Source organism: Acanthaster planci, linkage group LG02 (genome assembly GCF_054643075.1).
Source record: "Acanthaster planci isolate LZ-2023a linkage group LG02, COTS_SCS, whole genome shotgun sequence".
Classification (NCBI taxonomy): domain Eukaryota; kingdom Metazoa; phylum Echinodermata; class Asteroidea; order Valvatida; family Acanthasteridae; genus Acanthaster; species Acanthaster planci.
The window spans coordinates 33,174,581-33,189,837 of record NC_141778.1 but is presented as its reverse complement, the minus strand read 5'-3'; the positions used below and the strand labels follow the sequence as shown (position 1 = coordinate 33,189,837).

The 15,257-nt window shown below is 40.8% G+C and overlaps 1 protein-coding gene, 1 long non-coding RNA gene and 1 pseudogene across 8 annotated transcripts in view; all 3 read left to right on the top strand.

Moving 5' to 3' along the window:
• The window catches only part of LOC110980484 (uncharacterized), a 39,777-nt gene that overhangs the window by 1,485 nt on the left and 23,035 nt on the right, over positions 1 to 15,257 (top strand). For all 6 annotated transcript variants that reach the window (XR_015424268.1, XR_015424266.1, XR_015424264.1 and 3 more), the window contains exon 3: positions 13,798 to 13,995. This is a non-coding gene — a long non-coding RNA (uncharacterized LOC110980484). The remainder of the gene's footprint in view (positions 1 to 13,797; positions 13,996 to 15,257) is intronic.
• Positions 525 to 4,683, top strand: LOC110980464 (uncharacterized). Its single transcript, XM_022237160.2, has 3 exons — positions 525 to 3,775; positions 4,008 to 4,351; positions 4,563 to 4,683. Exons 1-2 carry the CDS (start codon positions 3,621 to 3,623, stop codon positions 4,267 to 4,269), a joined length of 417 nt encoding a protein of 138 aa, XP_022092852.2. The 5' UTR covers positions 525 to 3,620; the 3' UTR covers positions 4,270 to 4,351; positions 4,563 to 4,683.
• Positions 4,406 to 8,616, top strand: LOC147800162 (uncharacterized; annotated as a pseudogene). Its single transcript, XR_015424590.1, has 4 exons — positions 4,406 to 4,412; positions 4,563 to 4,783; positions 4,992 to 5,277; positions 5,362 to 8,616. The product of XR_015424590.1 is annotated as an uncharacterized LOC147800162 (transcript).

Sequence of the window (15,257 nt, the reverse complement as noted above, 5' to 3'; positions counted from 1 at the left end):
TTTTATTTGGAATACTGCAATGGCCAGGGACTCATTTGAAAGCAACATTGAAGCCCTGATGTTGAATATTAATGAAGAAAACATAGCTGAATGTCATAGATGATTAGATTATAAGGTACTGGTAGGGATTTGAAAACAATGTCTAAGTATGAACTTGCAGCTTGTATTGCACTGCTACAATCACTAAAAGTACAGAAAGGAAGAGGTTTGACATTGTATGGCCTGGAGGAATGGAGGATGGTAAATAACTTGGCTTTGAACATAGAAAGTACATGCACATGTAGATGTACCCGGTACCACTGTTTAATCGGATACTCTTAGAATACTTAACCCTTAAAAGAGCAGGGTGATTTTGGCCTACACGTGTCTCACAGTGGAAGGAGGAGGGGAGGGCATTCCCTCCCCAAGGCTTGGCTGTGCCATGCTCAATCTTGTAAAACCTTAAAGACACTCCTTATCATTACAAATGCAAATGCAAAGTTTGAACTCAATACATTCTTTTGTTGTCCTGGTCATATGAAGTTCAAGGCTTCATGGGTACCACACCAGCCATGAGTACCAGTGCCAACCTGTGTACATGTACATTGAGGACCACAGTGGAAAAAGTACCGCTTTACACTTTTGGCTGATCTGTCTTGGAAAAATTTACGCTGCGCAAGAAAAGTATGTTTCATTTTCACATGATTCATATCAAAATGACTGCAAAGAGTTACTCAACCAACTCTTAAGGCCCCAGCTTCTAAAAAATGCACTGCGCTAATATACTGAGAGGAAAAAACCTTGAGGGGGCAAATTCTGCCTCCTCCCCCGGCTCGTTTAAGGTGAAGTTGGGGAATGTGAAGACTGCATCTGACAGTGTTAAGGTCAAGGGAGCCATCGTTGTAAATTTGAAGTGAGCTGCAGAGACCTTTCTGCTTCGAGAAGAGGAACGAACATGGTGGCGGGACTGCAGTGCTTTGTGGAGGGTCAAGGGACAGCATGCATAATCAAGTCTTTCAGTGAATTGTAATAGGCACATGGGATATTTGCATATGTAGGCTGGGCAGGGGTAAGTATCACGGGATCAGGTCAACTCGGACCCACGACCAACTCGGACCCACGCCAACTCGGACCCAATACTAATTCGGACCCACAACCATCTCGGACCCACAACCAACTCGGACCCACGCCAACTTGGACCCACGCCATTTCGGTCCCACCTCGAGTCAACTCGGACCCACTGAGTCTTATGGTTGCATTACACCAAATGTGCGCCCGTAGACCAAAGTAGCGCTGACTCTTGAACCTCGCGAAGAGGTTGGCATTCATTTTTTTCGCTGGAAATTCAATATTATGGCCAGATTGATCACTTTTCGTTTCAATTTTATGAATTCTTTTATTTGCCTTTTCCAGAAGGTACCCCCCCTAATAGTAGTAAAACTATGCGCTCAGCTCTGAATTTAGCCGCCCGCCTCTATCCAAAATAGGCCGACAATGTGCGGCTTTTTGTGAAGAAATACTCTGAACTGAAAAGTATCAAGCCCAAATTTGGGATTTATATAAATAGTTCTATGATCCCTCGTGATTATGGCAAGTCTTATTGTAAAAAAAAAGTGGGATCACAAAATATTAATAATGAGTTTGCGAGCAGACATACGACCATTAATTTGGTGGATTGCACCCTTAATACTATTTTGGCAACCTCGTGATAATAATCTAAACATACCAGTACAAGTAGTTAGAGTCAGTTTCATATTTTGATGTAAAGACTTAAGGTAGGACCTGTGAGATGAAAGGAAAATCAGTAGAAAATATTCTTGCTTCTATATATATTCCGGTTTGCAACCGAGACAATTTCTGCCCACTTCAAGACAATACTTAAATTAATTCTGATATTTTTGGTACGGCTAATGACTGACAGTTTCAAAAAAAAAAAAGCTGTAGGATCTGTCAATCATTTGAACTCATTCATGGCGCTTCATGTACCAACGCACAGGGATTTAATCCCACGCGCGGCATGGCACTGACTCACAAAAGGCGGTAAGTTCATTCAGCATTCCTTGACAGTGGCAGGGTTCCAGGGGGTGCTGATCACCGCTGAAATCAAAGTGAAAAAAGCCTAATTGGTCCTAATTGGACTCTTAACCAGCACAGAAGCAACACCTGCAGAGGCGCATCAAGCTGGCTGCATCGTATTTCACAAATTCGCCAACAGGAATGATACTGCTTTCCACGCATATTTTCAAAATTTTTGTTCACTTTTATAAGGGGCCTGCTTTAAAACCGTCTCCAAGTTTAAGACAATAGGAAATATTCCACATTTTTATTTTAAAATGATTTGATTTGTGTTGTTGGAAATTACCAACCTATTTGCGTTATTTGGGCAGTCAGTTTAGGCCTGTATGGATGAATTGATCCATCTGCGTAAATTTTGCCGGTATTGGGGAGGGGGATGGGGCAAGGTGGAGGTGTATGACTTGCCAGGCAAAAAAAAAAACAAATTGAAAAGTAAGGTGGGGACCGGATAACACCATAAGACACTGTGAAAGGTCAATGTTCGTGATATTGATGTATATCTGCAGTATGTGTTGTACGCATGCAGCATCTCTTATGTACATCAGAAGGGCCTATCTGTGGCTTTTTATTGCAACAAAAACTTTGGGGGCTGTTTGGTGAAAGTTCATTCGATTTCTGCTGGTGATCTGGAGTGCCAAAAAAACTTTGGAGAAAGGGCGTCAATGATTTGGTGCTGTCAATCACACTCCAAAAGCTGCTCCCATTGGTTGTCCCAAGCTCCCACTCCTCGATCATAGGATTTCAAGAATGGAAGGTGACAAAATCAGTCTTTGTGGTTAATCACGCCGGTACCTTAGAAGCTAATAACCGATTGAGATTCCAGATTACAAGCGGCAAATAAGACATCAAAGGAAATGTGCCTCCATAAAAATACGATGCTCGTCAGTTACTCATCACTTGTTCCAAGACATCACTGATATCAAATCTAGTCCTGAACGGTTTTCAACCACCATGCCTGTTCAAACTCGAAAACTGAGAAATTCTGGGAAGCCTGTGCCACTGTTTCCCTGCATTACGTGTAGAGAGGACGTTACATCTCGGCAGCATGCAGTGCAATGCGACGGATGTCAACGCTGGCAACACCGATGCTGTTGTCAAGGTAATTTTGATTTTCAGTTCTGTTGAAAATTGGAACATCTGAAGGTAATTCTTTTTGCAATAAGAGTTTAAATCTCCCTTATTTGCATCATAAATTAACGTACCAGGAAAGAAACAGTATTTTATATCATTCCCTATAACTTTCTTCAAAGTTTCAAAGGTAAAAAGTGTGATGCCATTAATAAACCTCAATGTTGCAGCCATTTAGCACACGCAGAGATTATGCGTGATGGTTTTTAAAATTACTCATTGTATAGGCCGAGAGTACACGACTATCCATCAAGTTTTCATCAAATTCCAGCCAGATGGAAACTGCATGATCACCAACACCACCACCTTTACCGGGTCCCATGTAAACAGCTCCTGCACGATCGCCAACACCACCATTAGACGTCCAAGATGGTCCAGATGACATCGTTGGTGTTGGAATCCCTTACGAATGGAATGAGCCTCTTGAGGAAGACAGCATGGACAATGACACTGTGGATGGTGACCTCCCGATGAATGACGAGGTCACATACGACCTTGTAGTGTCATCCTCACAACGGCGGAATCTACTCACAGACTCAAGGGGGTACAGCTACACCGTCAAGAAGGTTCGGGGTGAGAAGACGTACTGGAGGTACTGCATACTTTTTAATCACGTCTGTCCTTTTCCAATTGATTGAAATTGAAATGATTTCTACCCAAATTCTTCAGTTTGTGTGAGCAAGTGTGCGCGGTGCTATCGCTAATCTCTCTGGCTAAATTCTTCATCCATTTTAAGTTTTATGTATATCTTGCTGATGTTATAAATACTTAGATCTTTCACTTGTCGCTAAGAATAGCACTCAATTGATTTTTGTTTTCAACAGATGCGCCGTCCGTAACAAGACCATCCAGTGCGGTGCGTCTGTGATACAGACGGGAGACCACTTCGAAGCGGGGTCGGTCGAGCACAACCACCCTGGGAAGCCAGGGAACAACGTTGTGGCTCGCTTGATCACCAAGGTGAAGGATAGGGCCGTTGCCATTACGTTCAGGTCAGCTACTGCAATCACTAACGAAGCGATTGGAGAAACAGTATCGGACGCTCCCCTACCAGCTTTGCCAAAGCCCGTCAACCTAGCTCGCTAAGCAAATCGTGCTCGGCAGAGGTTGAGACCGCAGGACCCCAACGACCTGGACTTTGATTTCCAAGAAGACTTCATTGATGAGGGTATGGGAAAATTTACCTCCAAGAATTTTTCCATTGCTCTTTACTGCTCTTCAAATGCTATGTTCTAACGCTAAAATCGGTGTATCGTTTGCCAGATTTTTTTGTATCTGTATAGGTTCTCTTTAGCCAGAAAGAGATCAGACGGGGAAGCAGCGAGTATATGGTGACATCACTGTCACTTTGTTGTTTATCTGATTTTTCATATCTGTAGATTTCCTCCGCAAAGACATCAGGCGGGGGAAGGAGAGACATCTTGTTTTTGCAGCAAGGCACCAGTTGACATTACTGGCCAGCAGCAAACGATGGTATGTGGATGGAACATTCAAGGTGGTGACCAAGCCATTTTCACAGCCGTTCTCCATTCACGCTTTCGTTAAGCGTGATGGGGAGATGAAACAGGTCCCTCTGTGTTTTGTCTTGATGTTGTCGAGGCTGAGATGAGATTACAGGTGGGTGTTCCGTGCTGTCAAGGATTGCCTACTTGAAGTCGTAGGGGTAATTGCACATTTTCCAATTTAACTAAAATTGTCTTCATTCAGTGATTTTTGTTTCTTTTCCTCTTCATAAAATTTGCCTTATTTGTGAAACCACCCAAGTATTTGAAACTTAAGGCACGTGTTTCATTTTGATTTGTTTGCAGGATGTCCAAGTTGAGCAATGCATGCTCGACTTTGAGGCGGCAGCCTGGAAGGCCATGCAGGATGTGTTTCCGGAGGTCCAGTGCCATGCAGGATGTGTTCCACTGGAAACAAGCGATGTGGAGGAAAGTGCAAGAATATGGCCTCCAGAAAGCCTACTGTGAGAAGGGTGATGTGTTCAGTGTCATCACCAAGCTGCTGGCTCTCCCATGTCTACCTTGGGAGGTCATTCCGGCACTGTTTGATCATCTGAGGCACAAGGCGATTGGATCAGACGTGCTAACACCGGTTCGTATCATCAACTTGGGAAACCATCAACTAAAATGAGCATGCCTATGCCGATGCTAATTTAATGTTTACTTCTCTCAACAGCTCTTCAACTACATGGAGAACACGTGGGTGACGTCCACGTTATGGCCACCACAGGTGTGGACTACTTACCGTCAGTCTGTGCGATCGAACAACGATGTCGAAGGTTGGCATAGGGCACTCAATGCAGCCGCACAGAAGGGGACACTACCTCTCTACAAGTTGCTGTCACTACTGAGCGATCAAGCGAAGCTGGTGTCAGTCCAAGTCCGGCTGGTGAATGAGAAGAGACTGTGCCGTGACCAGCGGCAAACCTTCAAGCGCTTGCAGGGGCGTCTGTTCAAGCTGTGGGATGAATTCGACGACGGGACGAGGACTCCAAAGCAGCTCCTGCACGCGTGTTCACATATTTATGCCATTCTGCCGGTATAACTAACTAGGGCATAGATAGACAGGTATTGGAAATTATCCCCTGGAGTTCCAATTAGCCTCTTTTTTGTCTGTTCTCCGCTGACTTCTGCATAATTCATCTTTGAGTAGTGTAAACTCTACAAGTACATGCACCTGTAGTTCCCATGTTCAGCTGAGTTTTGACACTGTACTTGTATTGCTCTGTTTGTCCAAGTTGGTTTGGGTCTGAGTTGACCTGATCCCTTTTTAAGCACCGTCGACTTTCAGTAAAATTAGTTGTGCACAATCGTGCAGGTACTTGACATACAGCTAATAATTTATGTGGTGTTTTTGCTCAATGTGCAGATAATTTTTGTTAGTATTTAAGTGTCTATGTGCGGATTATCAGTTATATAAATGATGAAGTGGCTAAGGTCTGATCGCGAATTAATTTTTTTCAAGAGAAATGATGTGGATGATGTGGCTCTGCAATTTATTGCGTGTATTTTTACATGTGCCTACGTACATGTATTCAGTAGGCTGTTCGGTCGGTATTCAAATGATAATCACGTAACAAATCTCGGAGAATTCAGCCAATATTGTGCCAAATTATAAATGTCATAGTAATTGGAACCTTCACCCACATAGGATACAGACAAATGAAATCTAAAACTTAATGAAAAAAATTAAAAAGATTATGAAAGGTTGAATGAAATGAGTTTGCATTGTCTGTCATTAGAGCTGTAATTTCCTCCACTGTCAAGTGCTTAGAATCTTCGAATCGGGAGGTCAACCCCCAAAAAACCCTTGGCTTTGGCTTTTCCCTTTTGTAAAGGTTGAATAAAATAGAGGCGAAAAGTGTCTTTTTCCAAATGCCAAAATGTAACAGTGGACAAAATCAACATTTTATCGATCAATCCTGAGGTTGGGTCCGAGTTGACTCAGTGTGGGTCCGAGTTGGTTGTAGGTCCGAGTTAGTATCGGGTCCGAGTTGGTTGTGGGTCTGAGTTGGCATGGGTCCGAGTTGGCATGGGTCCAAGTTGGTTTGGGTTCGAGTTGACTCGAAACCAGTATCACTAGTAGACCTGACCAACACTAATTTGGGGGAGGAGTTTCTTGCAGAATTCCACTGGGATTCCAATGATAACTGCCTTGCTTTAGGGTTTTTTGATTTGGTGAATTTGGTAGTTGAGGCCCATGGGTCATGTTGCAACATGGCTTTTAGATTTCTTGCCTGGGCTGGAGTATGACATCTAGCGGTAATACCCCCCTTTGTCAGTCTTGGACATGCTTCTCACAAAATTACCAATAAGACTATTTAGAGCTTTGGGTATTTCTGATTGGATTAACTGTAGCATGTTTGATATCTGGGGAATTGATGATGACTGGTAGGTTACCTCTTGGTATTTGGGCTCTGGGTAGTTTTGTTGGAGGTCTGTGTCCTTGTAGACATCACTGTATGATGCATGTACCAGTATGTGTTTTGGTCGTTAACGGCTTTTACATGTAGTTTGAGGTTGTGATTCATTCTGAACTTGACTGATTAATCTGTTTAGTGTTGATCTATGTTGATCATTATTATTCAGAGGGTAAATTATTATGGGATATCGGTTTAGACTGTGACGGTCCCATGAGGTATCTGATTCTATTTCATCTTCCATTTTGAGATGAATTTAGTCCTAAACGGGCCTAGAAAGTGGGAATATCGATATTATTAATACCTGCTGATTTTGAGATATCTTGCCAAAAGGATCACAAAGTAGCGTAGAGGAAGGGTTGTCACTTGATGACAGATTTAACGTTTTCCATGCACTCTCGAGCATCCAGTGAACATGTGTGATTGTGGCGAGACCATTTTGCCATCTCCCAGAAGGAATTGCTGTACCAGATCACTATCATAGAATGATTTCATCTACTTCACCAATCCCTGCAACTCATGTCCAAAGGTTTAACAATGTACATCTCGCGCTGTTTTTGATGCTGTTTTCTCAAAGTGGCACCCAATGGGATAATTTTTTTGTTCTGCCTGACATGGGTTGTCTTCAAAAGTAGTGATGCAGTTGCTACTGTGCTTAGACACCGGGTACTTTCGTAGCTGATCCTGGAATTTTCAGAAAATTTGTAATGACTACCGGGGATTTTCAATGCTATAGCACTTTCCCTGAGAAAATGTTAATTGTAAAATACATGTACATTACAGCAAATTTCTCCAGGGTGACGTCATATGCAGCAGTGTTTTTTTGTCAAAGGTGCATATCATTACTAATTTTTGAGTATTGTTTTTCTGGAAATTTCTAAATACTGAATTATTTGTATCAGGTAATTGGTGTAGAAACCTGAAAGCTCCTTGTTGATGGGTATATAAGGGCATGTGAGAGTTTTTCTAAAACTGTTGAGGCATACTAACAATTTGAAGTAACAGAAAAGGAAAATCTGATGGAAATTTTAAAAATTGAGATTGAATCCAATTTGTTAAAACTAGTAGTAATATTTGAATCAAATAAGTTGCCAACCTCTCGCAAAAGTATTGGTTTGCTGACAAACTCTGGCAAGCTCAGTGACCCTCCCGATTCAAATCCAGTTCTGACCTGCTTACAGTAGCTATGTAATATATCAATATTAATATATTAATTATATGCATTGCTATAAGGCCAGTGCTGCTCAAGTCGTTAAAGAAAACATGCAGATGAACTCTGGTAATGAAATCTGTCGTACAACTGAAACATCTACATGTACATGTGTGTATTAACTGAAGGTCAGAGAGCCTGTCTTTTCATTTCTAGCAAACTTTCTCAAAAAGAAGTGACTATTTATCATGGCATGTCAGTCTATTTCTTGGTGTGAAATTGATGTGTCCAGTTGCCATCTGTAGCCTGCATAAAAATAACAGATTTTGAAATTAATACCATTATACCGTTACCTGGACAATACATTTATCAGATTAATTCCTTGTCTCTGCACTCTGAGTGGCACCGACACTCGCCGCAAACGAAAAACTCACCCTGATGTAAGGATGAGAAATTTAGGTGTGCACCATGCAATATAGCTACACCTCAGACAGGGATGCCCTCGTGCAGAAGAACTACCCTTACAAACCAACAGCTTCAGAGATCGATAACAAATCTTCCAAAGGATCCTCAACATACCCGTCCTTTACCAACTCTGATTTCCATCCACCGTGCCTTGCAAACAATCTGTCTGGCACTTCCGCTTGGGCTGCAGTGGTTGCTTCCCTTGATTGGAGGCTATGCAAGCCAAAACACTTAATATCTGTAACAAACAGGGCTAAAGCCTCAAGGATAACTTCCCTTACACTTGACTCCAAGTGTGGCTGATTAATACCCCTCAATTTGTACCCTTTTTAACTTTTGACTGAGCAGGAAATTTAAAGGCATCCGATTCAGAAACTTCTGCTGCGAATAAATATTTTCGTAACAACTCTACTGGACAATACCTAGAATTTGTCTTGCTGGTCAGTTTTTCATGACAGAATGAGCAGAGTAAAACCCTCAGATATGAAAGAAATGTGAGAAAGCTTGTTATGATCAAGTTCACTAAATCGTAAGAAACCTGTGTATGCCAAAAGACATATTGTAACTGATCCCAATGTCATAAGATGTGCCTCTTTGTTTGCATTATACAAGTAAGAATCTGTCATTTCCTTCAGAAATGATGTAGGTACTGGCCTTTTCTTTTCAATTGGTTTAGATAGCTGTTGTTTAAGGCCTTCTGGAGTAAACTTTACAAGTGAAAAGGCCATGGAATCATCAATTCCAGCCATTTTAAGTGCCCAAAATACATGTATGGATGCTACCGCCTTAATAATTGGTGCTGGGGAATTAAAATTTCTACTTAAATAAGCTAAGCAGAGATATCAAGGGGGTCTGCTTTTACACGTATGTGCTTTTTCCAAGACCCCAAGAACAATCTGACCACCGTAAGAAAGCTCTCGCTCTTGAGTCCAGAATCACACTTGGAAGCTGAGCTGCTACTGCCTCAATTCTGGTGATTCCTCTTCTACACTGGAAGCCCAAATATCATTGCTGAATATGATCTGCACAGAGACAACAAAACTGTCATTATTACTATTTGAATTTAGATGTATGAGAAATCTAACCTCAATATTTTGCTTCGAGCAATGTTCTCTATAAACCCAACATTGCCACCTCTTTTATTGTTTCTGGCAATTTTGTATGCTTGTCGTACTGCTTTCCCTGGATTATAATCATCTGGGAATAACATTGGCCGGTATGGTGCTGAAAACCAGCATGGTTACTTTCCATGTGCTTGATAACTCTGGGTATCAAGGCGATTGGGGGTACAATCATTTTCTTCTTTCCGATCTACAGTGAAAACATCTACTGTTTTACAACCTGGATTATGGTATCTGGAATTAAACCTTGCAACTTTTTATTGTAATAAGTGGCAAACCTGTCAACTGCCCCCACAATTCATCAAAAAATGAGAATACTTGATCAGATATACCCCAGTCGTCCTGATCCATTTGCCTACTTAGCAAATCGGCTTTCTGGTTCTGAGATCTTGGAATCCACTCCCTATGAATATTATTCTCCAAAGATGTCAGGCAAATGCTTGGAGCTATGGTATCTTCTGAAGTTCAGGGTTCATACCTGTTTCATGCGCTGCTATTCATTGCAACTACTTGGTTATCTGTAAACCACATTGTCCAGCGGTTGGACAGTTCACACACAAATGACTTGAGAACTAAGTCAACTGCTTTGAGTTCTTTCCATGTGGAACTCTTCCCAGACTGGTTACTATCCCAAGATCCCTGGGCCTTATCATTGCCCAACGTTACTCTACCACATAGCCATTGTAGCCCTTGTTACGTGCATCAGAATAGGCTACACTACTCTAGAGTGTTGGGAAGCATACCAATATTAACCTCATTGACATTATCTACCGGTTTCTTGTCAAACCAGAATGGCAATTCTACTATGGCTTGTGGTGAAATGCTCAGAGGTGCATCCCATGCCCTCGTGGTCTCTGTACAGACATGCAATGATTTGGTCATGACCTTTGTCACATGCCCAGTAACCAGACTAGTGGAAGCTATCTTACCCATTAGTCTTGGTAAAGACCTGGCTGTTACAGTATTACTTGGTTTGGTAATATTTTCAGTATGTTGTTTTATAGCAGTAATATGCCTGTTGGGAATTCTGATGGTACCTAAACTGAGATTGATGTCATATCCAAGCCATTCCAATATGTCTATTGGATCCCAAATACTTTTCTGAACCTTGGGATCAAATCCAAACCGAATGATACCTGAGCAAACGTGTTCGCTGTGTTCTTGCGCTTTAAGCTGTGTAGATGTGTAACAGGGAAAAATGGCACACTATGGGGGAACTCGCAAAGCAACAAAAACTAAAACAAGGATCTTTGAAGGAAGGGTCGCAGGAAACTGAATTAATAGGGACTCAGACACCAATGTTTGACTTCAAAAAAAGGACAAAAAAGAATTTATTAATGAAAAAGTACTGGAAAATATGCAAAAACAAAAAGGACTAAAGGACTTAAAAGACTTAAACCAAATGACTAAAAAGTTTTAAAAGGACTAAAAACCCAAACTAAAACCCAACACAGTATGCAAAATGGATCTGATGAGTTTACAGGCAGCCTTCAGTCTGTAAAAACAAGAGAAGTAAAGAACATACATGTACATGTAAGAAAAACAAAATCTCTTGTGCATGAACTACATACTGGACATGATAGCAGGGATTAACATGTCATAGAACTAAAATTGTGCACTGGCCTATGGGGCTCATCAAGTATTCAAATCCTTTGGCAAGTCCAAATGAACAATCTACTTAGGAAGAGAAGACAAAGAAAGGCATGCTCTGAGGCAAATGGATGGAAATACTTATACATCACTAACATTCTTAGACTAGAAAGAGTAAGAAAGGTAAGAAAATATGAGAAAATCAAAGAAAAAGAGATCTAAAAGATATACGCTTAAGAGTGTAAGTGTTTTCCAGGCATAAAAGCTAGACAAAATTAGGAAATCTTCAGTGATTCAGAAAACTAATACACAGAAAGAAAATGGACAAACCTTGGCAAAAAGTTCAGAAACTGGATAATATTGAGAAAAGAATGAATAAGAAAAGTTGGGAAACTCAACACTGACTTCTAGCAGAATAAGGCTCAAGCAGAAAACCACATTCCAGTTAGGAGGAACAATACATGTGAAGTTGACAGGTCTCTGCTGATCTGCTACACTGAGTGTATGACTATATAGGGGGAGCTGGGACTTAAACAAATAAACAGGGGGGTACACTACTAAAAAAGCAAGAAACTCTAAACTAAAGCTAAACATTTTTAAAGGGGAACTACTTCTATATAGAAATGTGTATTTAATAACATCATCATTTCTGAATCTGCCACAGATGCAACCCCAAGCCCATCGTCAAGAAAAACTATGATTGATTTACCTTCGCCCCTCCACTTCTTAACTAGACGGCAAATTACCTTGGTGAAAATATAAGGTGCACGTGATAGGCCAAATGGCAACTGCCTAAATCGATGCAAAGACAGTGATTTTCCATTTTTCCAAGTGAAACCAAGAAATTCCTGATGGGGTGGGCAAATACATGTATCTAAATGGTGGTAGCCAGATTTTAAATCAAACTTGAACGTGTACCCACCTTTCTCAAGGAAGAAAAGTACAGTATGCTTGTCTTTGTACTTTAATTCACCTATTGTTTTTGAAGGCGCCATAGGCCTAGCTATTTATTGACAATTCTCAAGCCCAGGATGAGCCATTTCTTGCTATTGGTCTGGATAGATACATGTACTGTCAGTAGATTCTCAACTCTGGGCTTACTCTGACACACTGCAGTACCTAGTGATATTAATTCAGAAATAGCCTCTGAAGCAAAATTGCTGTTTGCTAGAGCTGATTTGTTATTAGTGGAAAACATTTCAGGAGGATTGCAGGTCAACGGCAATCTATAAGCTTCGCTCACTATGTTGAAAACAAATTCTAGTGCGTGCAATAGATCCTGAAAGACCTTATGCATTTTAAGACGACCTGCAACCCTTGTGGAAAAGACGCCTGGGTTTTCTTCATATTCATAGTAACTGTCAACAACCTGAGATTGAGCTTGCACACCCACTTTTATCTTTGTGCTTTGGGCAGGTGGCCTTCCAATGAGAGACGCACAGGAAACATGCTCCTCCAAAACCTTGAGGCTTGTTGACGTGGGCATCATAATATTGGGGCTGCTCTTAACTTCTTAGCCTGCTTGACTCTGCTGCCCTCTTCTGCTTAATATTTTTGGCGGCTTGATTTCCAGCACAGGTAATCTAGTTGTCATCATCCTGGTCTGCAGCCAGCTCATGCATACTTCTCATGCATACTCTGTAACTGTAGCCCAACCATATGTGCTGAAATCAGCCAAGCGAATCAACTTCTGTCACTTGTTGATGGTGGAGGTGGCGTTGGACAACGTTGCATTTAGGACCGACAAGGAAGGGTTGTCAGCACCTAGCTGGTCTACTGCAGTTTGAACCAAATCTTTGACTTACCTATAACATAACAAATAATTCTTAGTATATTTGTGAATAAAATTTGGGTGAAACAGATACATGTAGCAACAACGAAAGTACAAGGATTCAAATCTTTATGAAAATAAAAAGTGTGTCTAGCCTGTGTCAGACCAATGTGAAGTGAATCTCCTATACCCTATGCACCCCTGCAAGGGTACATGCATGCTACATGTACATGCACCACTAAAACTTTCACTATACATTCGTCCTCCCATTCCACAGCTGTACATTCCGCCGTTTATTATCGAAGTAAACAAATATGCTCTAATTGTACCCGGTCACTCAAACGAACATATTACTTTCTTTGGTTTATATTCATCATAAATAGGTGTGTTATTGTGATGACTTAGATGAAGTTTTATATTTGGAAATTATCGATATTTCCTTTAATAAACTTCCTGACTGAAATATTGGGTTGCTGGAGAAGTAAGGAGATACCAGTATATTACCTTTTTGGTTGAATACAGGGTACATGTACATGTGTGTGTAAATCATCCACAGTCAGTTGGTTAAAGTTGTTTTTCTCCTATTGCTGTTCAGGACTGCGGTGAGAACGCATCTGTGCTGGTCTACTGACACCATAGTGCTGTCATGGGAGGGAGTCAGCAGATAGACCACGCCCACCCATTCCACTTTGTCACTCATCTGGTGGTCACTAAAGGACACCATTCAGGTTGATGTGGTGTGCTGATGAACAGTTGACCGATGGAGCAGGAAATTCATTAAGGCTGTAAAGAGGTAAGTTTCTATCAGGCCATTTTCATCATGTCTCAGGAAAGGTTTATGTCTCTGTAATACTGCATGCATACATGTGCACAGCGATGTTTATTTGTTGCATACTGACTGCATTCAAATTCCCATCATGTACATGTACTTATAACTGATTAACGGGAAGCCAAATGAATCAGTTCTATTTTAATTTTGAAATTGATTAATTATTTTTCAACTTTATATTTACCACTTTTTAAATCCTGACTCTAAATACCTCTCTACATGTATGTGTACATGTACATGTATGACTGTGGATGTTGAATCTCGTTTCATATTGGTTAGTTTCAGGTATTGTTTAATATAAGAATAACAATGTCCAATGTCAGTGTTTTTTCTTGAATTGTTCAAAACTCAAAATTGTAACCGTACTTCAAGGAGAAATACAGCGAAAGGGTACAATGGAGTATCAAGGTACATGTACATATATGTACCTTGAGTTATGGCACTTCCTAAGGAAAGGACAAACACTGAACTTCTTTTCTTTTTTGGCCTGTTGTCTTGGCAACCCCATCCAGCTTTATTGCCATACAACTACTTTGTTTTGTCTACATACCGATAATTTATTTACAGATCCAACCAAAATATTTTACTCAGTGCCCAGTTGATACTTTGGTAATAAACATGTCACTCTAACTGGTAACATGTACTTGCATTGCAATTAGCTCTTGTTGGCCTTACAAGAAGAAGAACTTTACAATTGGCAATATGTTGTGTAAAATAACATCACGTGGTGAGCCAAAAAGCATACCAGTACATGTGTGGTTTTTGGCAGGATTATGCAGAAAGGCAGTGTTCAGTAGGGTTTGGCTGATGTCAGGGTTTTCCTGTACGGTGGTGTTTAAGTTAGGGATTGACCTCTCTGACAATTAAAATAATCCCAATAAAAACCAAGAATGGGCACAAAGAATTGTCCTCACTATAGATTAGATTTAATTTACTACTTTTTGAGATCAAGTTGAGAAACTGCAATTCAGAAAAACTGTTCCAGCATTGAGAAAAAAGTGGGAAAATTACACAATGGTGGACCTTAGTAAATGGAGTCGACACTAAAATAGATTGTTGAAAAAGCACAGGCTGGTTCAGGTTTGCAATAAACTACATGTAATAGACCTGTAATGAATGTCGTGACGTATGGTGTAGAAATTACATTCAAAGTGCAGAATGTTCATGGATTATGGCCACTGACAAATTTGTAAAATATGGGTAGTAAGTAAGGTTGTAGATAAAAC